Here is a 22268-nt window from a genome sequence, read left to right as displayed (position 1 = left end):
TCCACTGGGCAGCTCTCATTATCTGGGGAGGGATAATGACACTGTCACTTCCAAGGGACAAACACAAGCTGTGACACACAGAATGGGAAATAAAAGAGAGTAACAACATTCCCAGGAAAAACAGAAACAAATAACAACAACAAAAAAAAAAAAAAAAATCCCACACGCCGTCCTTATCCGAATTTAACTAGTTACTATAGTAAAAATTTGGGATTTCCCCTCTTCCCACTCTTTTTGTCTGGTACAAAAGTGGGTAATGAGGCAGCTGCTGAAATTCAGTGCAGAGGAAGGAGAGGCACTGGTGAAAAGGAGACAGCCAAGGCAAGGCCAGAGGGAGCTTCTGGAGGAGAAGGAAGATGGAAGAGGAAAGGGAAGAGGGGCAGGGCCACGAGCTGCAGGAGAGGAGAGGAAACAGCCCCAGGTTGTGCTGGGGGAGGTTTAGGTTAAATGTTAGGATCCGTTCTTTCATGGACAGGGCTGTAAACACTGCAAGGGGCTGCCCAGGGCAGTGTGGGGTCCCCATCCCTGGAGGTGGCACCTGGGGACACGGGTCGGTGGTGACCACGGTGGTGCTGCTGGTTGATGTTGGACTTGATGATCCTAAAGGCCTTTTCCAACCTTAACAACCCCATGGCTCATCCCACAAGGATCCTTCCCACGCTGTCACCGTGGCTCTGGCTCTCCCATCTCCTCTTCCCCACCTTCCTGATGGGTTTTAACCCCAGCTCATTCTTCACTTCTGTGCATCTCCCACACCACCTTCTCCTCCAAGGAAGTGGCTTCCATTCGGAGTTCCTGGAATACCTCTCCTCCCACCCAGCCCAGCAGCACCAGCTGTCCCCTGTGCCACCCCCAGGTCACACATCTCCTTTCTCCACAGCAGAGCAGAGTTCTTGTCCCACGGGATGGAGCCTTTCTCCCCCAACCCCGACGTGTGGGGAGCAGGGGGAGGGAGGAGAAGCTGCTCCTGCTGGCCCAAGATGCTCAAAGCCAAGGCAGCAGGAGAATATTTCAGCCCTAATTGCCAGCAGGCTCTTGGAAGATGAATGCCTGGCTGAGGTTTCATCATCTCAGGCCATTAACCTCGACTGGTCATTAGGGCCCAAGAAATGCCAAGTGCTGAGGGCGTTTTTATCCCTCTCTGATGAATAAAAGAGAGGAGGGAAAAAAAAAAACCACCACCCACCAGGTTATGAAATGTCTCCTAATGGGAAAATCAGTTCCCGTTGCTCAGAAGAGATCGCCCAAGGAACGAACACCCCAACGAATTCCCGGTACAAAAACTCCACCCAAGAACTTTGAAGTACGGAGGGATTTTGGCATAAAGGGCTCCAAAAACACTTCACAAAAATGGGAGGGAATGTTTACATGCCGAGTGTTGTCCCCAGTCCCCAAGAAGGTCTCGTCCAGGAGAAGGTTCCCTAAGCCCCTGAGGTAAAAGTGGAGAATGTAACTCACCACAAGAACCTGGGCAAGCAAAATGCAAATCCAAATCAACAATGGAATCTGGCTGGAAAATCCTCCCGTAATCCACCTTCCTCTTTGGAAACGGACACGTAACTCTGTAGTTGTCAAGGTTCACTGGAGTCACTAGTGAGGAGCACAACTGGGATTTTCCTCCAGGATATGGTTGGGATTCTCCTGCTTAAATCCAGGTGTCTGCTGCTGCTTCAGTTCAGCCAGCAAATCCCAATAATTATCCCAATAAAAAGGTTCATCTTGATCTCCAAAGGAGTGGTTTCAAAAGGTTTTTGCAAAATTCCAGCCTGGAATTATTTTACTGCCCTGCCTGGCTGGGAATCTCTGATTTTTGCAGGGATATCAAAGTGCATTAAGTGCAGGAATCTGCGGAGATGTGGAGACACGGGGGCAGCTCCGGCTGTCCGCAGGGATAAATGGGAAAGGATGCATTATGTAAGCTGGGAAAAGAGTGCCTGGGTAAGCACTGAAACCACAGCCTGGACATAAAGCACAAACCTCAGGAGAAACGGGATCCAAGGAAAACCAGGGGGAAGTTACAGCTTATTCCTGGCAGGAGATGTCACAGCCCAGAGCTGAGCGCTGCAAACTGTCAGGATTCAAGAGACTTCCACTTAAGGATGTTAAATCTCTTATTTGGGACAAGAAAAGGTTTTCCCTGAAGCATGCTGCTCATCATGGAAGTGTCAAGGAAAGGGAATGCCGAGGGTTTGTTGTTCAGTGGGGATGGGATGGGTGCAACTACCAGGGTGTGTTTTCCCCAGAACCTTCCGGCGTCTCACACCCTCCGGCCCAGATCTCACCAAACCCCAGCCCAGGGTCCCTCTGCCAACACCGGGCTTGGAGGGGGGACACTCAGGGACACTCAGGGACCACGGCAAAGCTGGCACCAAAATTCCCAACAGCCCCGAGGGAGCAGCACCTCCCACAGAAGGGGTGAGGTGTGAAAGGTCCCAAAAACCCCCAGGGTTTGTACCCAGGCAGAGAATGGGCCCAGGAGGGACTCTCTCTCCCTGTCCTTTAGGAGAGCTTCCCATTTTTATTAGAGGGAAAGGGGAAGGCAGGCAAGGCCTTGCTGCTCCCAATCCCTTTTTATCTGGAGACCTCATTACCAGCAGCCAAAAATTAAAACAACAGAGGAAAGACACGTTCTTATTCCCGCTCTCTGAATTGTCTCAGTTGTGGAAGTATCCGTCAGTCATCACCAAAATGTTCAGTTGGGCTATTGGGAACTGGGAATTCCTGGCTGGGCTGGAATTCCCAGAGCAGCTGGGGCTGCCCTGGATCCCTGGCCGTGTCCAGGGCCAGGCTGGATGGGGCTGGGAGCGGCCTGGGACAGTGGGAGGTGTCCCTGATGGAACTGGATGAGCTGTGAAGTCCTTTCCAACCCGAACCAGTCTGGGATTCTGGGATTCCTTTTATCCCATTTGACTATCAGCCAAAACCCTTTTCACAGCAGATATTTTAACAAGGCGAGGGGCTCAAGAATGTTAGATTTTGTTTTCCTAGAGCTCTGCTTGATTATTTTTTAAAGGCAATTTGGAAGATGATTCCCATCAGGCTTCCCCCCTTAACCCTGAACCCAACAGAAAGGAATTCAGGAGCTCTTTTTTCCAGCTCTGTGGGACCCCCAAACCCCAAAGGGTTTAGGATAAAAAGCCATTTCTGTTCCTTTCAGAGCAACAGAACCTATTTGAGCACGGGGTCCCCGGAAATCATCATCTCTGCTCCCCCCACAGCCCAAGGGCTGCGTGCTGGTGACCACAGGAACGTCGGCACAGCCCCATCTCCTCCCTGGGCTCCCCTGGGATCACTCCAGGCCCCACCCAGCAGGAACCCGGGGCCTCAAACCCAAACTGGGGGCACCGGGAGGAGGAGCCGGGCGTGGGGCTGCCCCGGGAGCTCCAAATCTGGATTTAACTCCGGCTGGATCAGGTCCTGTAGGATTCCTGACTTCCAGGCTCCTCGTTGCAGGAATGGGGACAGCGAGAGCATCATACCCTATGTATCTATTTTCTTCTAATAACCTTTAATATATATATTCACATGTTTGCAAAGGTATTTTTAATTCTTTCCTATTGGATATTGAAGGGGACAGCAGGAGCATCATGCATTCATACCCTATATATCTATGTGTGTGTATATATATATATATATCTCATATATATATTTACATATATATATATTTACAACCTTTTGAATATATATATGCACACATTTGTAAATGTATTTTTACATTTTTTTCCTATTAAATATGGAGGGGGGACAGCAAGAGCATCATGCATTCATACCCTATATACCTCTGTGTATATATATATATATAATCTATCTTTATCTATATATATAGATAGATATTTACACACATATATATTTACAACCTTTTTAATATATATATTAACATGTTTGCAAAGGTATTTTAAAATTTTTTCCTATTAAATATTGAAGGGGGACAGCAAGAGAATCATGCTTATGTACCCCATAGATCTATGTATATATATCTATATATGTGTCTCTATATATATCTCTATATATATCTCAATATATAAATAGATATATAAATAGATATTTACATATATATATATATATTTATAACCTTTTTAACACATATATTTACATGTTTGTAAAGGTATTTTTAATTCTTTCCTATTAGATATTGAAGGGGACAGCAAGAGCTTTGTGTATTCATACCATATTTTCTTCTTTTTTTTATATTATGCTTTTATATGTATATATTTACATGTTTGCAAAGGTATTTTTTAGTTCTTGCCTCTTAAATATTGAAGGGGGACATCAAGAGCATTGTGCATTCCTACCCTATATGTATATATATTTACATTTACACTTATATATATATATTTATTTATATTTACACTTATATATTTATATAAATAGATTTTGTATATATATTTTATATATTTATATAATATTTTTTAGTTCTTGCCTCTTAAATATTGAAGGGGGACATCAAGAGCATTGTGCATTCATACCCTATATATATTTACATTTACACTTATATAAATTTGCTTACATGTACACGTATATAAATATATTTTGTATCTATCTAATATATATTTATATTAGATAAGTATGATTTACAGAATGTTTTTGTATTTATATATCTATACTATACATTTTGAATCCCTAGGTTTCCTGTCTCACCTCTCGAACCTCCCCCCTTCACGTCCTGCTCCCGTTCTGCTGCTCCAGCCACGGAAGTGCCTCGCTGGGATAACACTGCTCGACTAAAGAGAATGAATTTTATAGGTCAGGCTGCACAGAGACACGTAAACAAACACCCACAGCCGGTGCAGGCGCACGGATCACTCCCAAATCCCCCAAATCCGGGGTGGGGAGCAGCCAAATCCCGGTTTTGCCCGCATCCCTCCGTCGCGCTCTATTAATAGCTGATTTTCCTGGGTGACTTGGGCTCTTCCCAAAGCCCGGCCTTGTTGCCGTGGAGACGGCAAGCCGGGCAGCATCTGCTGGGAGCAGGACACGGCCTTTGGGAAGGCCCAAACCCAACGGCTCCAAACCCACGGAGCGATGCCGGGAATTCCGCGCCGCCTGCCGCCCCTCCCGATGATTCCAGCAGCTGCTGCCGTGCTCCGGCCCCCACCGTGCCCCGGTTCCGTGGGAGCTGCGCCTCGGTGGACACCTCAGCATGGACACCACCCCTGGAACCGCCCGGAGGCTGTGGAGCTCCAAACCCGGCCAAGAGCCAACAGCTGGGGGTTGTTTCCCTGGGAAAGCACGGCCGCCCTCGGGACTTGCTGGCAAACACAGCACACACAGCACGGCCTCCTCACAGAACCGAGCGAGAGCTTAATCGGGGATTCGATTAGGACATGAAGAAACATTCCATTAAGCCTCGCGGTGCCACGGAGATTCCCAGGCACGCAGCATTCCAGGGAAAAGCGGGAATGTGCAGAAGGCTGCTGGCTCCGGCACGGCCCTGGTGATGACAGAACTCAGGAGAGAAGCCAATTCTTCTGCTCCTTGCTTTGTAATTAAAAGAAAAAAGAAAAATCCATTTCATTTCCTCTTATTTCAGCCTTGTGAAGGTTCAGGGAGTCACGGAATATCCCAACTGGGAAGGGAGCCACAGGATCATGGATCCAGCCCTGGCCCTGCACAGACACCCCAAATTCCCACCCTGGGCATCCGTGCTGTCCAAACGCTCCTGGAGCTCTTGGGAGTGTGCCCATTCCCTGGGGAGCCTGGGCAGTGCCAGCACCCTCTGGAGGAACCACCTTTCCCTAAATCCATCCTGCCCCTCCCCTGGCCCAGCCCCAGAAAGGACAAGCTCCAATTCCATCCATTTCCTTCCAGGAAACCCTGGGCAAGGTCCCACCCGTGCATCCCGTGGCTCTGACCTCATCCACACGGGCAGCATCCTGGAGGAGCTGATGAGGGATGTCCTCTGCATGTCCTGGAACCCTTGGGCTCACCTGGAGCTGCCCAGGTGAGCACCTTCCACACGGGAAGCTGTGGGAACTCCTCATTTTCCCAGGATTTCCTCACCGAGGTCGCTGCAGACATTCCAAAATCCCAGCCCTGCCCCTCGGTGGGATGGTTCCTCTCCAGGTGCCAGGGGACGATTCCATGGGAGCTCCCCAGTCCTTCACAGGGAATTCCTGCCATGGATTGTCCCAGGGCAGCCCTGCCACCGGGGTGGCCCCACCTTTGCCCTGCAGGAGCAAACCATCCTCAGAAACACCTGGAATTGACCTCGGGCCGTGAGCACTCTCAGACCAACAGGATCCAGTGTCCCAGGCCAGGCTGGACTGGGCTGGGAGCAGCCTGGGATAGTGGCAGGGGTCCCTGTCCATGGCAGGGAGCTGGAATGGGATGGGATTTAAGCCCCTTGCACCCCAAACCATTCCAGGATCCCATGATTTTGCGACACCAGCAGAAAACACTGCTTTCCCCCGAAGCTGCAAGGCCCTTTTGGAAAGGTTTTGTAAACTCTGTGGTGCTGAATGCAGGAGAAAACCCCAAACCTGAGGGAAAGTCAAGCAAGACACCCCGGGAACATTCATTTCACTTCAAGTCTTAATCCCCCTCCTTGATTCAACCTAAACATTTGGATTTACAAAGTCAAATCTTGACTTTTACAAACTAAATCCCCCGTTTCTTCATCAAATGGCATAACCTGAGAGCTGGCTGAGCTGAGCACTCTGGTTTCAGCGGGGATGAGGCACAACCATGCCAGGGCTGCTGCTCTGGGGAGAGAGGGCTCAGCCTTTTGTTCACCTGTCAAATGCTTAAACAGCTCCGGAGTGCTGCACAGAGGAAAATAAGAGCCCAGCCTAAGGAATAATCACATTCCATGACAGTAAGCTGTATTTTAGAAATTAATGACTCATGGCAGGATTGAGCTCATCCTGAGCTAAATTACTGAACCTCTGCTCTGCTCCTCTGCAGACACGATTTTTATCCGTTTAATCAGCGCTGGATTTTGGGGAATGCCTGGATCACTGCAGGTTCCCACTGGAGTGGACCCTGCTCCCAGCAGCATCTGCCTCCAGTGGAGACCAGAGTCCCCAGGGGATGCTCTGAGGAACAGGATTTTGAGACAAAAAAATGCAGAATTCTGGGAAGAATTCAGAAGCACCTTGAAAAGCTCATCCAGAAATGGTCACTGACGAGCAGAGCCCTGTGGAAACAAGGCCACAAAACTCTTTTTTAAAGGTTCTAAATTCTTTTGTCACAATGTCCTCAACCTTCGAAGTGTTGTTAGAGCCTGAGAGCTGCTCTGATAACACAAAAGGCGTCTCTTCTCTTCCTCTCAATATTGCACAGGAAAAATTACATTTAAAAAGGGGAAGCACAAGTGCTGCCAGAGACGCAGCACCAGGTGTAACTAAGTCTCAAAAGAAAATTTGCTTTAACCTCAACTATCTCTAAAGAAGCAGCAAAAAATCTTCCAGAAATAAACTGCACATCTAAATATAGTTTTGTGTGAAGTTAAATGTCCTTGGGCTGCTCAGGGACACTCAGTGGCTTCACTTGGAGTCTCTGGCACAAGCTGGGAAGGATTTCCACTTATTCCTGTGACTGTTTCAAGGAGATTTTATTGCAAGGCCCTGCTGGTACCAAAAAATCCTCTGGAATTATCGAATCCAACCGTCCTCGGCTCTGCCAAGGCCACCACTGACCCCTGTCCCCAAGTGCCACATCCACGGGGCTTTAAATCCCTCCAGGGATGGGGACTCCGGTGCCCTGGGCAGCTGTGCCAGGGCTGGGGGACTTTTTCCAGGAAGGAATTTCCCCAAAATCCACCCTGAGCTGCCCTGGGCCAGCCTGAGGCCGTTCCCTCTCCTCCTGTCCCTGTTCCCTGGGATGATCCCAAACCCCCCGGCTGTCCCCTCCTGGCAGGGAATTCCAGAGAGGGAAAAGATCCCTCGGGATCCTCCTTTGCTCCAGGCTGAGCCCCTTCCCAGCTCCCTCAGGAATTCTGCAGCCCTTTCCCAGCTCCCTCAGGAATTCTCCATTCCCTTCCCATCTTCCTCAGGAATTCTCCATTCCCTCCCCAGCTCCCTCAGGGATTCTCCATTCCCTTCCCAGCTCCCTCAGGAATTCTCCATTCCCTTCCCAGCTCCCTCAGGAATTCTCCATTCCCTTCCCAGCTCCCTCAGGAATTCTCCATCCCCTCCCCAGCTCCCTCAGGAATTCTCCATTCCCTTCCCAGCTCCCTCAGGAATTCTGCAGCCCTTCCCAGCTCCCTCAGGGATTCTCCAGCCCTTCCCAGCTCCCTCAGGAATTCTCCATTCCCTTCCCAGCTCCCTCAGGGATTCTCCAGCCCTTCCCAGCTCCCTCAGCCCCTCCTGAGCCTGAGGTGTGAAGGAGAACATTCCAAAGGGAGATCCTGCCTGAGGAGGCGTCTCAATCTCACCTGCACAAGGGCTGCAGTTGGGTCAATAAAAAGCAAAATGTGTAAATATCCCCCTGGGAGACACCTGGAAAGGAGGAGAAGGAGTAAAAGGAGGAGGAGGAGAGGGAGAAAAAGGAGGAGGAGGAGAAAGGGAGGCTGAACTTCCACCCCAGCATCCCAAGAAGTGGTGGATGCTCTGACACAACCTCTGGGTGCTTGCTGTTGTCCTGCACAGGTCACAACTTTTGTCAGTGCAATAAATCTCATCAGAAATCTCAGGGAATAAATTGATCCTGCCAGAATTCCAAGGGAAAACACCAAATCCTGTGTAACAAGGGCTGGGAACACAGAAGCCCCAGAAAACACAAGGAGGAGTTCTGATGCCAGCGTTGTGTGGAATCACAAGCACATGTTTCCAGCTGCCCTAATTAGTGTCTAATAATTGACTCCTGTCCCTTGAGGGGGTTCTTGGCTCTAATTGAGCAGCACCTGCCACGTCAGAGGAACAGTTTTGTGCAGCCATTCCTTGCTCCAAGGCCACACTTGACCCCTTCAGTGCCAGCTTTGCTCCCAGCCTTGGCTGTGCCCCGGATTCGGGGCCCATCCCAGCAGCTGGGCGTCTCCTGCATCAGGAGTCACTCCAGGACAGAGGTGGGTGTTCAAACATCATGCCACTGATTTCCAGCACACCCCTGGGTGTTCCTGGGAGGACAGGACTCCACCTGTGCCCTCCAGTGCAGCATCTCCCCCCGCAGAGAGGGCACTGCCAGCTTCCCACACGGAGAGGCTGGAGCTGGGAGCCCTGTCCTTGCGGACACACACCCCACAGACCCTCTCTGCTTCCCACCACACGGTGTGGACAAAAAAAATGCAAATCCAAAAGCTCCTCCAAACGTTATTCCCTTCCTAAATTAGACTGGGCAATGGATCGAAACCAGAAATTAAATGCAACATAATGAAAAGTCGAGTAATGAGTTCAAATCCCAGGGAGCTGCGTCTCTCCTGGCACAGAAGGAAACCAAGGATATCATTTCCATAGGTATTGTGGGCTTGGGCAAGAAGCTGGTGCTCACTTTTCCATGTATACAAGATCTACAAAAGACTTCAACTCCTTTGGGACACAGGTTACAAATCTCACTGACAGAACTGCTGTTTGTTTTTCAGTCGGACCTACAAGCACCACAGAGCTACCTGGAGCTGATCCCTGCTGGTGCCACTTTCTGCTCCACTTCTGCCTGCAGAGCCTGACCGATATGAGGGAGAACTTCCCTGTGGGAGGGTAAAGGACAGGAAGAACAATCCCATCACCTGATTCTCCTGTTCTTAACTGGAAGTGCCCATCCAATGTGTACAGCAACACCCCAGCGGGGTCAGGAGGGAAGTGAGTCCCCCCAAAACCAGACAGACAGACAGAGGCCTGGCTTCCAAAATTCCAGGTCATGTCCTGCTCCCCGGGACACCAGGTGCTGTAGGTGATGCCAGGGACCCTCTGCCCAAACCACCAACCCTGAATTCCCATCTAGCACAAATCCACCTCTGGAAGCAGCTCCCCTGCCAGGCTGAGAGCTGCTCCAGGACATCTCCCAGGAGCACCCACGGCAGCATCTCCTCGGCTGCCACAACCCTCCAGCATAACCCAAAACTGCCTTTCTGCTCATTTATCCTTGTTTCAACTCCAGTCTCCACGGCTCAGATCCCCCTGAACGTCAGACTCTTCCCGAGACTCTCACGTGTCACTCTGGAAACGGGGACTGCCAGCCCGGCACGGCTGCTCCGGGCTGGGGCCGTGACAAGGAGGTGCCACCAGGCAAAATGAAACCTCCCTGGGTTATTTAAATCCCCCTCTGTGACAGAGCAACCTCCACGTCCTGAGCACAGCACGCTGCCACGCGTGGCAAGTGTCCCTGGATCCGCCAAGGGCCCAGCTCCGCTTCCCCTGAGCCTCCTTCAATCCCTGCTGGAGTCCCTGAGGAATCTGGGATGCAGGTTCAGGCTCTGGGGAGTGCTGCACATGCCGTACTTGGAAATGAAATTGATAATATTTACTGCAAACAGCGCTTTTTAGCTGAGGGTGATGCTTCAGGGGACTCAGGATGTCGGTCTGTGTCTGAGCGAGGGACAGCTGGCAGGCAGGAGTGGGAGACTGGGAACAAGGATGGAAGAGGGGAGCAGGGAAGGAAAGGGGTGGCAGAGAAGGAAAAAGGGAACGTTAGCAGGAGGTTCCGCGCTGATGGCTACCAGTGCTCCTGAAGTGCACGGGGCTGCTGTGCAACCAGCTCTGAGCAGCCCCAACCTCAGATGCCGATGCTCATGACACACTTAAAACCATTTTTTCCCCTAGAAATCCTAAAGTCAGGAGATCACTAAAACCTCAGCTTCCATTCCCGACGCCAAGCGCATCTCCCGGTGTGCCAGGGAACCACGAGGAAATGCCCAGCGGGTCAGTCACCGCCGGGAGCCCAAGGCGAGGACGATCCGTGCGTTTATCCGCCTGAACCGCGGCCGCAGCCGGGCTGTGGGGCCGCTGCCAGCCCCGAACTCCGCGGCGCTCGCAACTCGAGCGCTGCCGGGGCCGGAGCGGAGCATCCCCGGGCAGCGGCACCGCCGCGCTCCGCACGGGGCTCCCGGCCCCGGCGGGACGGAGACCCCGAGCCCGGAGCCCCCCAGCCGTGCCCGAGCCCCGGCGGGACGGAGACCCCGAGCCCGGAGCCCCAAGGCCGTGTCCGAGCCCCGGCGGGACGGAGACCCCGAGCCCGGAGCCCCAAGGCCGTGTCCGAGCCCCAGCGGGACGGAGACCCCGAGCCCGGAGCCCCCCGGCCGAGCCCGGAGCCACCCGGCCGTGCCCGAGCCCCAGCGGGACAGAGCCCCCCGGCCGTGCCCGGAGCCCCCCGGCCGTGCCCGAGCCCCCCGAGCCCGGAGCCCCCCGGCCGTGCCCGGAGCCCCCCGGCCGTGCCCGAGCCCCAGCGGGACAGAGCCCCCCGGCCGTGCCCGGAGCCCCCCGGCCGTGCCCGAGCCCCCCGGCCGTGCCCGATTCCCGGCGGGACGGAGCCCCCCGGCCGTGCCAGGAGCCACCCGGCCGTGCCCGAGCCCCCCGAGCCCGGAGCCCCCCGGCCGTGCCCGATTCCCAGCGGGACAGAGCCCCCCGGCCGAGCCCGGAGCCCCCCGGCCGTGCCCGAGCCCCCCGGCCGAGCCCGGAGCCCCCCGGCCGTGCCCGGAGCCCCCCGGGCGTGCCGAGCCCCGGCCCCGGCGCTGACCTGCCGCAGGATGAAGCTGGTGGAGGTGGTGCTGCCGTCCGAGCGCTTCAGGCGGCTGCGGCGCGTCGCGGTGCCCCTCGTCACCTGCCCGGGGACAAAGCATCAAGGTCGTGCCACCGCCCCGGCCCCGGCCCCGCCGCCGCCCCCGGCCCCGCACGCACCGCGGCCATGGCTCCCGGCTCCCCGCTCCCGGTGCCGGCTCCCGGGCGCTCTCCGGGCGCAGCGGAGCCGCCGCCGGGGCGGAGCGCGCTGGGGAGGGGGCGGCGGGCGGCCCCGGGGCGGGGCTGGGGCGGCAAAACCCCCGGAGCCCGGCCCCGGGCCGGTTCCAGCCGGGGAGAGAGCCTGGAGCCCCGCTGTGCGCTGGGGACAGGCGGGGAGAGAGAGCTGGGGGTGCTCACCTGGAGAAGGGAAGGCTCCAGGCAGAGCTCAGAGCCCTGGGAATGTTCCCCTGGAGAAGGGAAGGCTCCAGGCAGAGCTCAGAGCCCTGGGAATGTTCCCCTGGAGAAGGGAAGGCTCCAGGCAGAGCTCAGAGCCCTGGGAATGTTCCCCTGGAGAAGGAAAGGCTCCAGGCAGAGCTCAGAGCCCTGGGAACGTTCCCCTGGAGAAGGGAAGGCTCCAGGCAGAGCTCAGAGCCCCGGGAATGTTCCCCTGGAGAAGGGAAGGCTCCAGGCAGAGCTCAGAGCCCTGGGAATGTTCCCCTGGAGAAGGGAAGGCTCCAGGCAGAGCTCAGAGCCCCTTGCAGGGCCTGAAGGGCTCCAGGAGAGCTGGAGAGGGACTGGGGACAAGGGCTGGAGGGACAGGACCCAGGGAATGGCTCCCACTGCCAGAGGGCAGGGATGGGTGGGAGATTGGGAACTGGGAATTCCTGGCTGGGCTGGAATTCCCAGAGCAGCTGGGGCTGCCCTGGATCCCTGGACACTGGGGATTTGGAGCAGCCTGGGACAGTGGGGGGGTCCCTGCCCATGGCAGGGGTGGCACGGGATGGGATTTGAGGTCGTTCCTTGGGGGATGCTCTGGGCAAGCAGCGCCCTCTGAGCCCACCTGGCCCCTCCAGCTGAGCCCCAGGGCCCTGCCCAACCCTTCCCACATCCATCAGCACCAACACCAGCGACTCCCAGCCGGGGAGAGCTCGGCTCCCAGGGCACGGAGGAAAACAAGCTAAATCGGGAGACGATGAGTTGGAAGCTGAAATCCGAGGAAGATTTGGAAGCGGGACCTGGGTTTCCTGCTTCCCACTGCCGAGCTTCACCTAGAGGCACATCACACCTCCCACCGGGATGAGCAGGAGGAGCGACGGGCACAGCCTCACTCACACCTGCACGCTCTGAGCTCACCCAGCCAGCTCTGCCCAGGCTCCAGCCCGGCCAGCGTCCTCCTGCCCGCTCCAGGCACCAAATCCTTCATTCCTTGGCTGAAAGGAGCAGCCTGGTCTGTCTGCCCGCGGTGAATGTGGGTCACCAAGGCTGCAGTCTAAATCAGATTATTTTTACACTCGGTTTCATCACTGAATGGGTCCTAGGAAGGCATTTCTGATGAAACATTAATCGTGGGGTGGCTGATTTCCCAGGGAAGGATTCTCTCCGGAGACCCGATGGATCAGGGTGGGATTCAGAAGGGAAAACAAGCCAGCGTTTCCCAGTAATTCAGGATATGATTTGGCTTTTGAAAGGTTGACTTCCAGCCTGAAGTGACCCCAAATCAACCCCCTGGGGTCAGAAGCTCCAAAGGGCAGTAAAAAATAAGATGAAAACCGGTGACTGATGCGTAAATGACAATTTTTGGGGCTCTTTGCAGGCGTTTCTGGTGTCCATGCACAGCTTCAGCAGTAGGATTAAAGCGCAGGGATTCACCCTGATTTTTTGGGATCAGCCAGAATTCTCAGGCACGATCACAGGACGCAGCTCTTGCCTCTCTGAGCAGGGAATTCTCCAGGGCGTGTTTGTGAACAAACGTGACTCATCCCACAGACCCCTCTCAGTGCAAGCAGGGGCAGTGCCTGCGAGTTCTCACAAAAGATGCACAGATAAAAATAAGGGAAGAAAATGATCTTCATCTCAGGAAATAATCCCTGAGAGAGGCCACAGCATGGAGGGACAGAGTCCCACAGGCCCAGGGCCATCCCCACCAAACCCTGCAGCACAAAGAACACAGCACAGCCCGTGGAAGGTTTCAATAATCTGATTTTTAACATTATTTCTGGAGCCAATTGGAGAGACAAAGCGTGGGTGACACCAGGTGACAGAGCACAAGCCCTCAGAGCACTCTGGGGTGACAAACTGAACAGACACAACAGGTCCCCAGCTCACACCAAAGGAAATGGATCCCATAGTGATATTTAACACCCACGAAACAAATACACCTCGTGGAAAGTCTCATTAGAAAGTCGCCCAGGTTCCTATGTTAAGGGTTTATATGAAAAAGCAGGAGTTCTCCACCCTGAATTCCTGATAGAAAACAGCAGGTAGAAACCTAAGGTAGAAATCTGGAGTTAGAGAAATCCTTTGGCAGCATGTTCAGTTACAATCAGGCCTTAAAAATAAATATGATCATGTCTAGAAGTATGAAGAGAAACACCACCCCCCTCTAAATACACTGGTTTAATAATAATTAAATTATTTTACACTATCTACAAGTTGCATATCACAGAGTTAGGAGTAAAAGAGGTGACAGAAGGACAATTCCTGCTTTTATAAAAGTTCAGGCATGTGTGGAGCTGTGTAGAAAATCTCAGACAAATGAGTATATACATTATTTATACTTAACAATTAACATCATCAAATCACATCTGGCTGGCTCAACTGAAGATTTCTCTTGGCCCAAAGCTCAGAATCCAAAAAAACACCAATTTAAATTTCCTAACAAACATGGAGAATTCATAGCAACGAGAGCAAGGTTTAGTTCTACCCCAAACCAACTTGGAACAAAGTAAACTCTGACAATTAAAAGCTCCAAACAACAAGAATTTGGAACAGCAGCATTGAAATAAATTCATTTCCTCAAAAGACACAAAGATCAAGTTATCAAAACACTTCAGTATTGCCACGTGTGTTACTTGTACTGAGCTTCTTCCAGGAGAAGGATCAAGACAAATTAAAGTCATGTCCAAAGGAAAGACAAAATCCTCCTTCCAATTGCACACATTTAAATAAAAAGTGATTTAAAGAGCACTTTTTGCATGAGCATGAGGCTGCAAATATAAGGTCAAGATAGCAAATAATTAAATAAAAGGGAAAATAAATGGAGGAGGTGCTGAGTGAAGGGTGGGTTTTGTCACTCAGCAGCCTGGGAGTTCCAATCTGGGATGAAGTTTGTACATCAAAAATGCTTATTTAGACATCTGGGAGCTTCCTGCACTTAATGGAGATGTTTTTATCAGTAATTTGCTTCCATTATTTCCCCAAACCAAGGATTATCACTCACCAGAGGTGGTTAAAAGCAGGATAAATGTGACCATGCTCCAGTGAGCAGGTAAACAGGAGGATGAAGTGATTTTTTTTTTTTTCTCCAGCAGTTGAAACAAGAAAAAGAAAGAAATCTCACATTCCCAAAGGATAATCCAGCTCATCTGCTCCCTTGGACAAACCCCACCCTTTAAAAAGTGCATCAGGGAAGAAATTCTTGGATTTCTTTTCTCCCCAGCTGCCACTCGTGGCCAGCTCTGAGGCAATGCCCCCTCCAGGGAAAGGCTCTGGATTCCCACGTGCCCAGGAGCCCAACCCCACCCACCAGCACAGGGGATGGCCTCAAATGCCCCTTTCCCGGTGGTGCAGGAGCTCCTCTGGGCTCAGGGCTGCTTTAGACACGGACACAGTGGCAGAGAAAGGAAATCCAAGCGAGGCAGAACCCCTGGTCCCATCAGGGCAGTTCCTGTTCCACTCAGCCGCCCCTTGCAAAGGGAACAGATCCTCAGGGGCTGCAGCAGCTTCAGACGTTCTCCAGCCCCTCCTTTCCCACGAGGAATTCCAAAGCTCCTTCGCTTCTACATCCATCCAGAAAGGAAAACTGAAGAGAGATCCTGTGCAAGTTCCTGGCTCAGCACCTTGGATCCACCTGGGAGCATCCCCTGCCTGCTCTTCTCAAGGAGCCTCGAGCTGGCAGTGCCACCTCTGCCAAGACACCGGGGAATTGGAGGAAGACTTGTTTTCCTCAAGAAAAAAACACAGCAGTTCTCTGTGCTTTCCAAAATACAGAGGCACCACTGTTAAACCCCTCTTTTCCTCCTATTTCCACAGGGATGTGGTCCTGAGTGGCAGAGCTTCCTCTTCCAGCTGGAGCCAGGGACCCCTCGGATTCCGCGGCGCGTCCTTCAGGAAGGGGACTCCGAACTGCAGAGGTTCCCTAAAGCCACTGGGACACAAGGATTACAGAAGACACCAGAGGAGGCAAAGCAACAGCATCTCAGCATCCACAAGCTTCCAGAAACACATTGAAAAGAGAATTATTTTGGGACAATCTTTCAAGGATTCACAAGTGGCGTTTCCTGAAAGCGCAGGGAAAGAGAAAAAAAAAAAAAAAAAAGGGACTCGGAGGAATGGGGAATTATTTTAAACCATCCCCTAATCTAGTTCAGGATGCAAAAATGCAAGTAACCATCAGAGCTGGTGCCTATTTTTACTCTGCACCACCCTAACGCAGCGAGCTGGGTTATTTGAGAGGAAGATGGACTTTGATATCCACGGCAGGGACTCCCAGAGACCGCGGGTCGGAACTCCTCCATCCTGGCTGTTCACAGCAGAGGCTGCTGATGGAAATTGGGCTGCTGCTGGAGCAGGGAATGAGCAGGAAGCGCCACGGGATAACCTGGTCCTTGGTTGCTCTGGAAGGCTGCCACGTCCACGGCCACGCCCATCTGGTGCTGGGGGAAGGCAGCGGTGCCGGTGACACTCGGGACACTCGGGACACTCGGGAAGGGCTGCGGCAGCGCGGGCTCGGGGCCGGGGCTGCGGGGACACAACACCAACCACGCTCACAGGGCCAGCACACCCTCCACAGCCTCAACGGCCACTCCCAAAACAAGCTGGGAGCCCCCCAAGTATGCACATTTGAAAATAGCGTGACCAAAACGGTCTTTTTGGAAGGAATTTCATGCTTTGCCGGCTGCAAAAACAGAGTTTTTTACATGCACGCTCTCAGCTTAAAGCAGCTCTGGCCTTGTACTTTCCCTGCTGGTGCTCCTCCATGTTAATAAACAGAGTTTCCCAGGAATTCCGTATTTTTCATGCCTCTAATGTGGCCGTTCTTTATGGTTTTTGCAAGAAAAAACATTTTCACCCTCAAAATTCTTCCAGCAGCTCAATAATTCTACTAACTTTTACTCTTGCTTTTTAACTTACTCTTGCTTTTTAACTTACTCTTGCTTTTTAACTTACTCTTTAACTTACTCCTACTACTGAATTTTTAATCTTCGCTGCTGGGTGCTTAAAGCCGAGGGCAGAGGCTCCTCTTCAACCTTCCTCTCTTAAAACCTTTCCTGGGAAATCTCCTCGTGCAGGATCAGTTTTACCCAGAATAATGCTCTCACTGCTCCCTGGTTTACTAAAATTGGTATTTTCCTCTCAAAAACGACGTGCCGCTAAATGCAAATGCCACGAGAACGCGCAAAGTGGCAAAATTCCCCCCAGGAAGAAGAATCTGCTGGATCCATACCTTAAATAAGCAGCTGGAGGTGGCTGAGTGGCTGCAGAGCTGATGCTCTGAGGCAGAGACCTCACCTGGCCCACCTGCTCCGGGGCCAGGCTGTACCCTGGGGACATGGACACTCCCTGCATCATGTAATTCCCACTGGGAGGCTGCACAGGATACGACTGCAAATCAAACCAAAGCCAGGAGATTTGGTGCTTAGCACACTTTGGAGTGAACCCACCAGAATATTCTACAGCTGGAGGCAGAAGCTGCAGTTTCTTCCAATTCTGGTTTAAATAATGCAGGATTCCCTCCAAATTCAGGTGGCACGGGCTGGAGCTGCTGGTGGGGGTTGGATTTGGGACAAACAGGTTTGTCCCAAATAAAGCCCAGCATTATCCTGCATTTCTATGCACCAGTCTTGGGAGGAAACAGCAAACTCCAGTTGCCTTTTGGCTTAAATTACTTTGTAACCTCCAAATATAATGAATTTTCCATCGTTACTGGAGTTAAGGACACGGAATTACTTTTAACTGACATATTTTCAGATCCAGCAGTTGCTATGGCAACTATTCTTTTCCCACTGAACAATTAACATGAAAGTAAAATTCACTTCAAGTGAAAACCCTCATTCTGTGCTTTTTGAAAAATCTCTGCTTCCCCTCCATGTTTATTCCTTAAGCCATCATTAGGGACAGTGTAAAACAGTTTGGAGCACACATACAGCGTGTTTAGAACTGATACAAAATGTTCAGTTTTCTAAGGGCAAAAGGAGCTAAAAGCAGAGTGTTTCTATATTTAGCAAAAAATACACTTGGGATTAATACTCTGATATTCCGGTTCCCTCCCATCCCCACTATCAGATAAGAAGGGAACATTTTACTTGGAGATTGACATGACTCACAGCAAGAATATCCACCAGGCTGCTGCAACACCCAATCCCAACTGCAAGAAATGAATTATGGAAGGGATCTTTAGGAATTTTCAACAGTGGCCAAGCAAAACCTTCTGTTCTAGTGCATAAATCCCAATTTCTTGCACAGGCGACGTCAGATTGCTCGTGGGCTCCCTTTGGTTCTTGCTGTGATTTTTTTAAACCAGGGATAAGTAGCAGGGAATTTTCAGATCCCAGGGATACTGACCTGCACAGAGACTCCCGAGGAGGTGGGTGGGAATTGTGCAGGGTGCTGGAGTTTGGAGTAGGCTGAGTACATGGGGCTCTCATTCATCAGTTTGTTGTAGAGCTCCAGAGCTTCCAGAACCTTCACGTTCAGCTCGGATAACTCGGAATGTTTCCTGTTCCAAAACAAATGGAGAGGGCACTGAGCTGCTGGGACATCTTAGATGGGGAGGAAAGAACAGTGCTGCGTTGAATATGCAAGAAAAACAAGCCCCTAAAAGGTCAAAGGTAAACATTTTCACCCATTAATATTGAAAAACTGTTGCTGTGTGGCTGGAAGGAAAATCCAAGAGCTGCACAACCATTGCTGGCACCAAACCAGCAACTCCCAGGTGGAATTCCCCTTTTCACCCCCAAATATCTCCAGGAGTCACAGAACCATGGAATGGTTCGGGATGGAAGGGACCTTACAAGATTTCATTCCAACCTCCTGCCATGGGCACCTCCCACTATCCCAGGCTGCTCCAGCCTGGCCTTGGACACTTCCAGGGGCAGCTCCAAGTGCTCTGGGAATTCCAGCCCAGCCAGGAATCCCCAGTTCCCAATCTCCCATCCATCCCTGCCCTCAAGCCATTCCCTGGCTCCTGTCCCACTGTCTCTTGTCCCAAATGCCTCTCCATTTTCCTGATCAGCTCCTTCAGGTACTGGGCAGCCAAACCTGAGGAGGCAGAGGTGAGGATAACCTGGAATAATCACCAACAGACTGAAAATTCCAACCCCTGGACAGCCTGGAGAAGGCTACAGTCACAAAATGCCAAAGTAAAAAGCGTCCATGACCTGTGCAGGGAATTTTGGGAGAGCAGCAATCAAATCTCAGTGCACACACTCAGAACTTGACATTTCAGCATTGAAAAACAAAGGTAAGGTTTTCTAGCTTAGGAGATTAAAGTAGCAAAAAAAAAATCATTAAATCTGCCCAATTTGAAGGAAATCGATGAATAAATTGTGCTCACCTATCTATCTCTTCTAGTTTTTCATCTATCATTGGACCCATCTGCTGGCAGATATCTGTGAAGACAAAGTGTTGAGGCAGTTGATGTCTTGCACAATTAAATGTTTAAATGCAGCCAAAAATATTTTATCCAGCTACAGTAAAATTAATTGCTTATTTATTTCAGGGTTGGGATTGGTAGATGGATCTTGCAAAGCTCAGGCAGTTTACAGAGCTGGGAGTTATGCAAATGACTCTGCTAAACATGGAGCTGGCTTGGAACTATTAAAAAAATTCAAATTATCCCCAGAGCCCCACACTCCCACGGTGAAATAAGTGTTCTCCAGCACTGTTAGAACAGAGCACAGCTCCCCTAAGCTTAAAATAAACACAAAGAACTCCCAGCTCAATCCACAAAAGGTAATTGTGAGAAGAAGTCATAAAAAAGAGCTCATTTAGTGCTGCAAGTACCTTCTGAGTTGAGAAGATCTGGAGAATCAAGCTTTAAATCCGTGGGATCTATGCTCTGAAGTACCTGCAGTGTTTTATCCATCTTATCCTGAAAGGGGAAGCCAAGATGAAGAACTTTGATTTCTCAGCCATGCCAAGACTGGTTTAATATTCAAATAAAAGTTCTTTATAGACAAAGAATCATCTGCCAACATTCAGCACCAATATAATGTATAAGCCCAGCAATATTTTATTTTAAAGTGCCTTCATACCTCATCAATATAAACTGGCTCAGGTTCTGCTTTCTTAATTTCTTCTGCAGTGTCCTCAGGAACAGAGATTTTATCCACAGCTGCTGGAAGAACAGAGATGAGTTTCTTTTCTCTCTGTTGCTGTGATAACTTCAAATAAACATTTGCTCCTTGTTATTTTTCTGTGTGAAAAGACACTGTGACATTTGAAATGGCAATTTGCTGGATTTGTAAATATGTTGCTGACAAGGAATTATGGTGAATCGAACCAAATTTCTGTCACGGAAAATGGTAGTAACTTAAAAGAGAAATAGAGGCAGAAATTAAAGGGAGTTATGGAGTGATCTGTGCTTGATTGCTTGAAACAAGGGCAGGATGCCTCTCAATTCTTTCCTGGGGCTGATAGAGGAAATTATTTTGCTGCTGGGCTAATTAGGATTGCAGCACAAAGCTGCCTTGGTGAAACGATTCATCCTTTCAGCCCCTGTGAAATAATCCATCCATCGTTTCAGCAGGTAACTCACCTGCCTCGGGCTCCACAGTCAAGTCAGAGGTGACGAAATTGGATGGGAACAGCCCCACTCCCCTGTGGTTCTCCCCTTTCCACCAGTTGGCATCACTGGGGAAATAAAGAATGGTTACAGAGCTCTGGGCTGAACAGAGCCAGGCACATATTTGGGGGTTTTACTCAAAACCTGAGGTACAGAGACATATTTGGTGGTTTTTTTTACCAAAACCCTGTGACATTTTAAAGAGAACTTGCAGGGATTAGCACAAAGCCAAACGGGACCTGGGGCACAGGGGAGGGAAGGGAGGAAGAGGAGTCAGGGGATCACTGAAAGTTGAACACAATCCATCAAATCTTTACATTGATTAATTGCCAGCCCTTTAAAGCTGTATATATCCCTAGAGGTGTTAACAACAGTCATTATTTTAGCTATTTTTAATCAGTTTTCTTCTTGGCAAATCTGATTCTTGATAGCCAGAGGTTTAACAGCTGTTGGAAGCAGATGGAATGTGATGCCAATGCATTTTCTTATCTCAACCAACTAAGATTTATCTTCAAAACTACAAATTGGTTTAAATACTCGAGATTCTCCCTGCACTAAAAGTGATTTGAGGTCAGAAGCTAAGAATTTGGAAAGAGAAAAGGAAGAGAAAGGGATGTGAGGGAGGGCAGAGTGACAATTACATTTCTGTGGGAGGGAAAAGAGCATCAGAGGAAAAACGTGCTACCCTGAGAAAACAAGAGTGGTGGAACAAAGCCAGCTCCACCTGAGAGTATTGTACCTGTCATCCAAAACAAAAATAATCTCTCCACTTTTAAAGGTGAGCTCATTGTCCTCGACAGCTTCAAAGTCATACAGAGCTCGCACCTTCCTCAGGCTCTGGGGGTTCTGAGCCATTTCTGCAGATGGGTACAAGGATTTGGTCTCCATTTGCTGCTGCTTCTGCTCTTGCAAAGACAATTCAATAGCTGCAGGTGGGGCAGAGAGGAAAAGAACGAGTTTGTGGGGTTTATCCCTGGAGACAAAGCAGGCTGATTTCTTGAAGTAACAAAACCAGGATTTATTGCTGTATTTAAACAAGGTCTGTATCTGCTTCTGTAGTATTGGAAGACAACACTTCAAGTGCTGTGTGAGTGGGAGGAATGTGTCTCACCACGAATCCCCATGGATGAGGGAAACACCTGGAATTCCACGAGTCCCAGCCCGCTGTGCCCTTGGTTTCAGTGCTGCGCAGCAGGGAAGAGCCCGGATTCCCATTTCCCCGCTTTTTAACAAAACTTCTGGAGTCCAACCCAAGGCTGAGACAGCCACTCACCTTTAGCTATATCCTCATCTTCTTTGGATTTACTGGATGAGGAGCCATTCTTAGCAGCACCGGTGGAAGCCTGCAAAGGTGGGAACAACAGAGGGACAAATGACAATGAAATCTCCATCATTTGGCATTTTAAAAAATTAGCACCGAGTTGTTCCTGATCAGGTGGATTATGGAATCCAGCTGTTCTCCCAGAAATAAAAATCACCACTCTTCAGGCTTGCTTATGATTTCAGCAGGGAAAAAAAGTAACATAAATACTGAGATTTAATTGAAATAACTGATTTTATTGAAATAGTTATTTTAGTCATATTTATTACAGTGAGCTTACTCATTTAAATGACTCTTTCCACCTTTATCCTTCACTCCTCCCTTCAAGAGAGAAGATGCTCCAGTTGGAAGCTGC

General features: G+C 50.5%; 2 protein-coding genes and 1 long non-coding RNA gene across 7 annotated transcripts in view; all 3 read right to left on the bottom strand.

Moving 5' to 3' along the window:
• Positions 1–11853, bottom strand: part of CACNB4 (calcium voltage-gated channel auxiliary subunit beta 4) — an 85181-nt gene extending 73328 nt beyond the window's left edge. For all 5 annotated transcript variants that reach the window (XR_011000566.1, XR_011000565.1, XM_068195078.1 and 2 more), the window contains exons 1-2: positions 11769–11853; positions 11608–11691 (exon numbers count right to left, since the gene is read on the bottom strand). Coding sequence is in view for 3 of the 5 variants with exons in the window: in XM_068195078.1 (XP_068051179.1) it covers positions 11608–11691; positions 11769–11777 (93 nt within the window). In the remaining 2 variants the exon portion in view is untranslated. The remainder of the gene's footprint in view (positions 1–11607; positions 11692–11768) is intronic.
• Positions 6800–9538, bottom strand: LOC137476760 (uncharacterized). Its single transcript, XR_011000570.1, has 2 exons — positions 8375–9538; positions 6800–7530 (listed from the first exon to the last, which is right to left on the bottom strand). It is a non-coding gene; the product is annotated as an uncharacterized lncRNA (long non-coding RNA).
• A 1916-nt stretch (positions 11854–13769) lies between the features above and the next one.
• STAM2 (signal transducing adaptor molecule 2) overlaps positions 13770–22268 on the bottom strand; it is a 53983-nt gene continuing 45484 nt past the window's right edge. Inside the window, exons 7-15 of the mRNA XM_068195076.1 lie at positions 21866–21935; positions 21332–21518; positions 20566–20660; positions 20063–20142; positions 19812–19899; positions 19363–19417; positions 18372–18525; positions 17254–17411; positions 13770–16547 (exon numbers count right to left, since the gene is read on the bottom strand). Coding sequence (XP_068051177.1) covers positions 16334–16547; positions 17254–17411; positions 18372–18525; positions 19363–19417; positions 19812–19899; positions 20063–20142; positions 20566–20660; positions 21332–21518; positions 21866–21935 — 1101 coding nt within the window. The 3' untranslated portion in view covers positions 13770–16333. The remainder of the gene's footprint in view (positions 16548–17253; positions 17412–18371; positions 18526–19362; positions 19418–19811; positions 19900–20062; positions 20143–20565; positions 20661–21331; positions 21519–21865; positions 21936–22268) is intronic.

Source organism: Anomalospiza imberbis, chromosome 7 (assembly GCF_031753505.1).
Source record: "Anomalospiza imberbis isolate Cuckoo-Finch-1a 21T00152 chromosome 7, ASM3175350v1, whole genome shotgun sequence".
Classification (NCBI taxonomy): Eukaryota; Metazoa; Chordata; class Aves; order Passeriformes; family Viduidae; genus Anomalospiza; species Anomalospiza imberbis.
The sequence above is the reverse complement of the archived record's forward strand: the minus strand, read 5'-3'. Positions and strand labels throughout refer to the sequence as shown.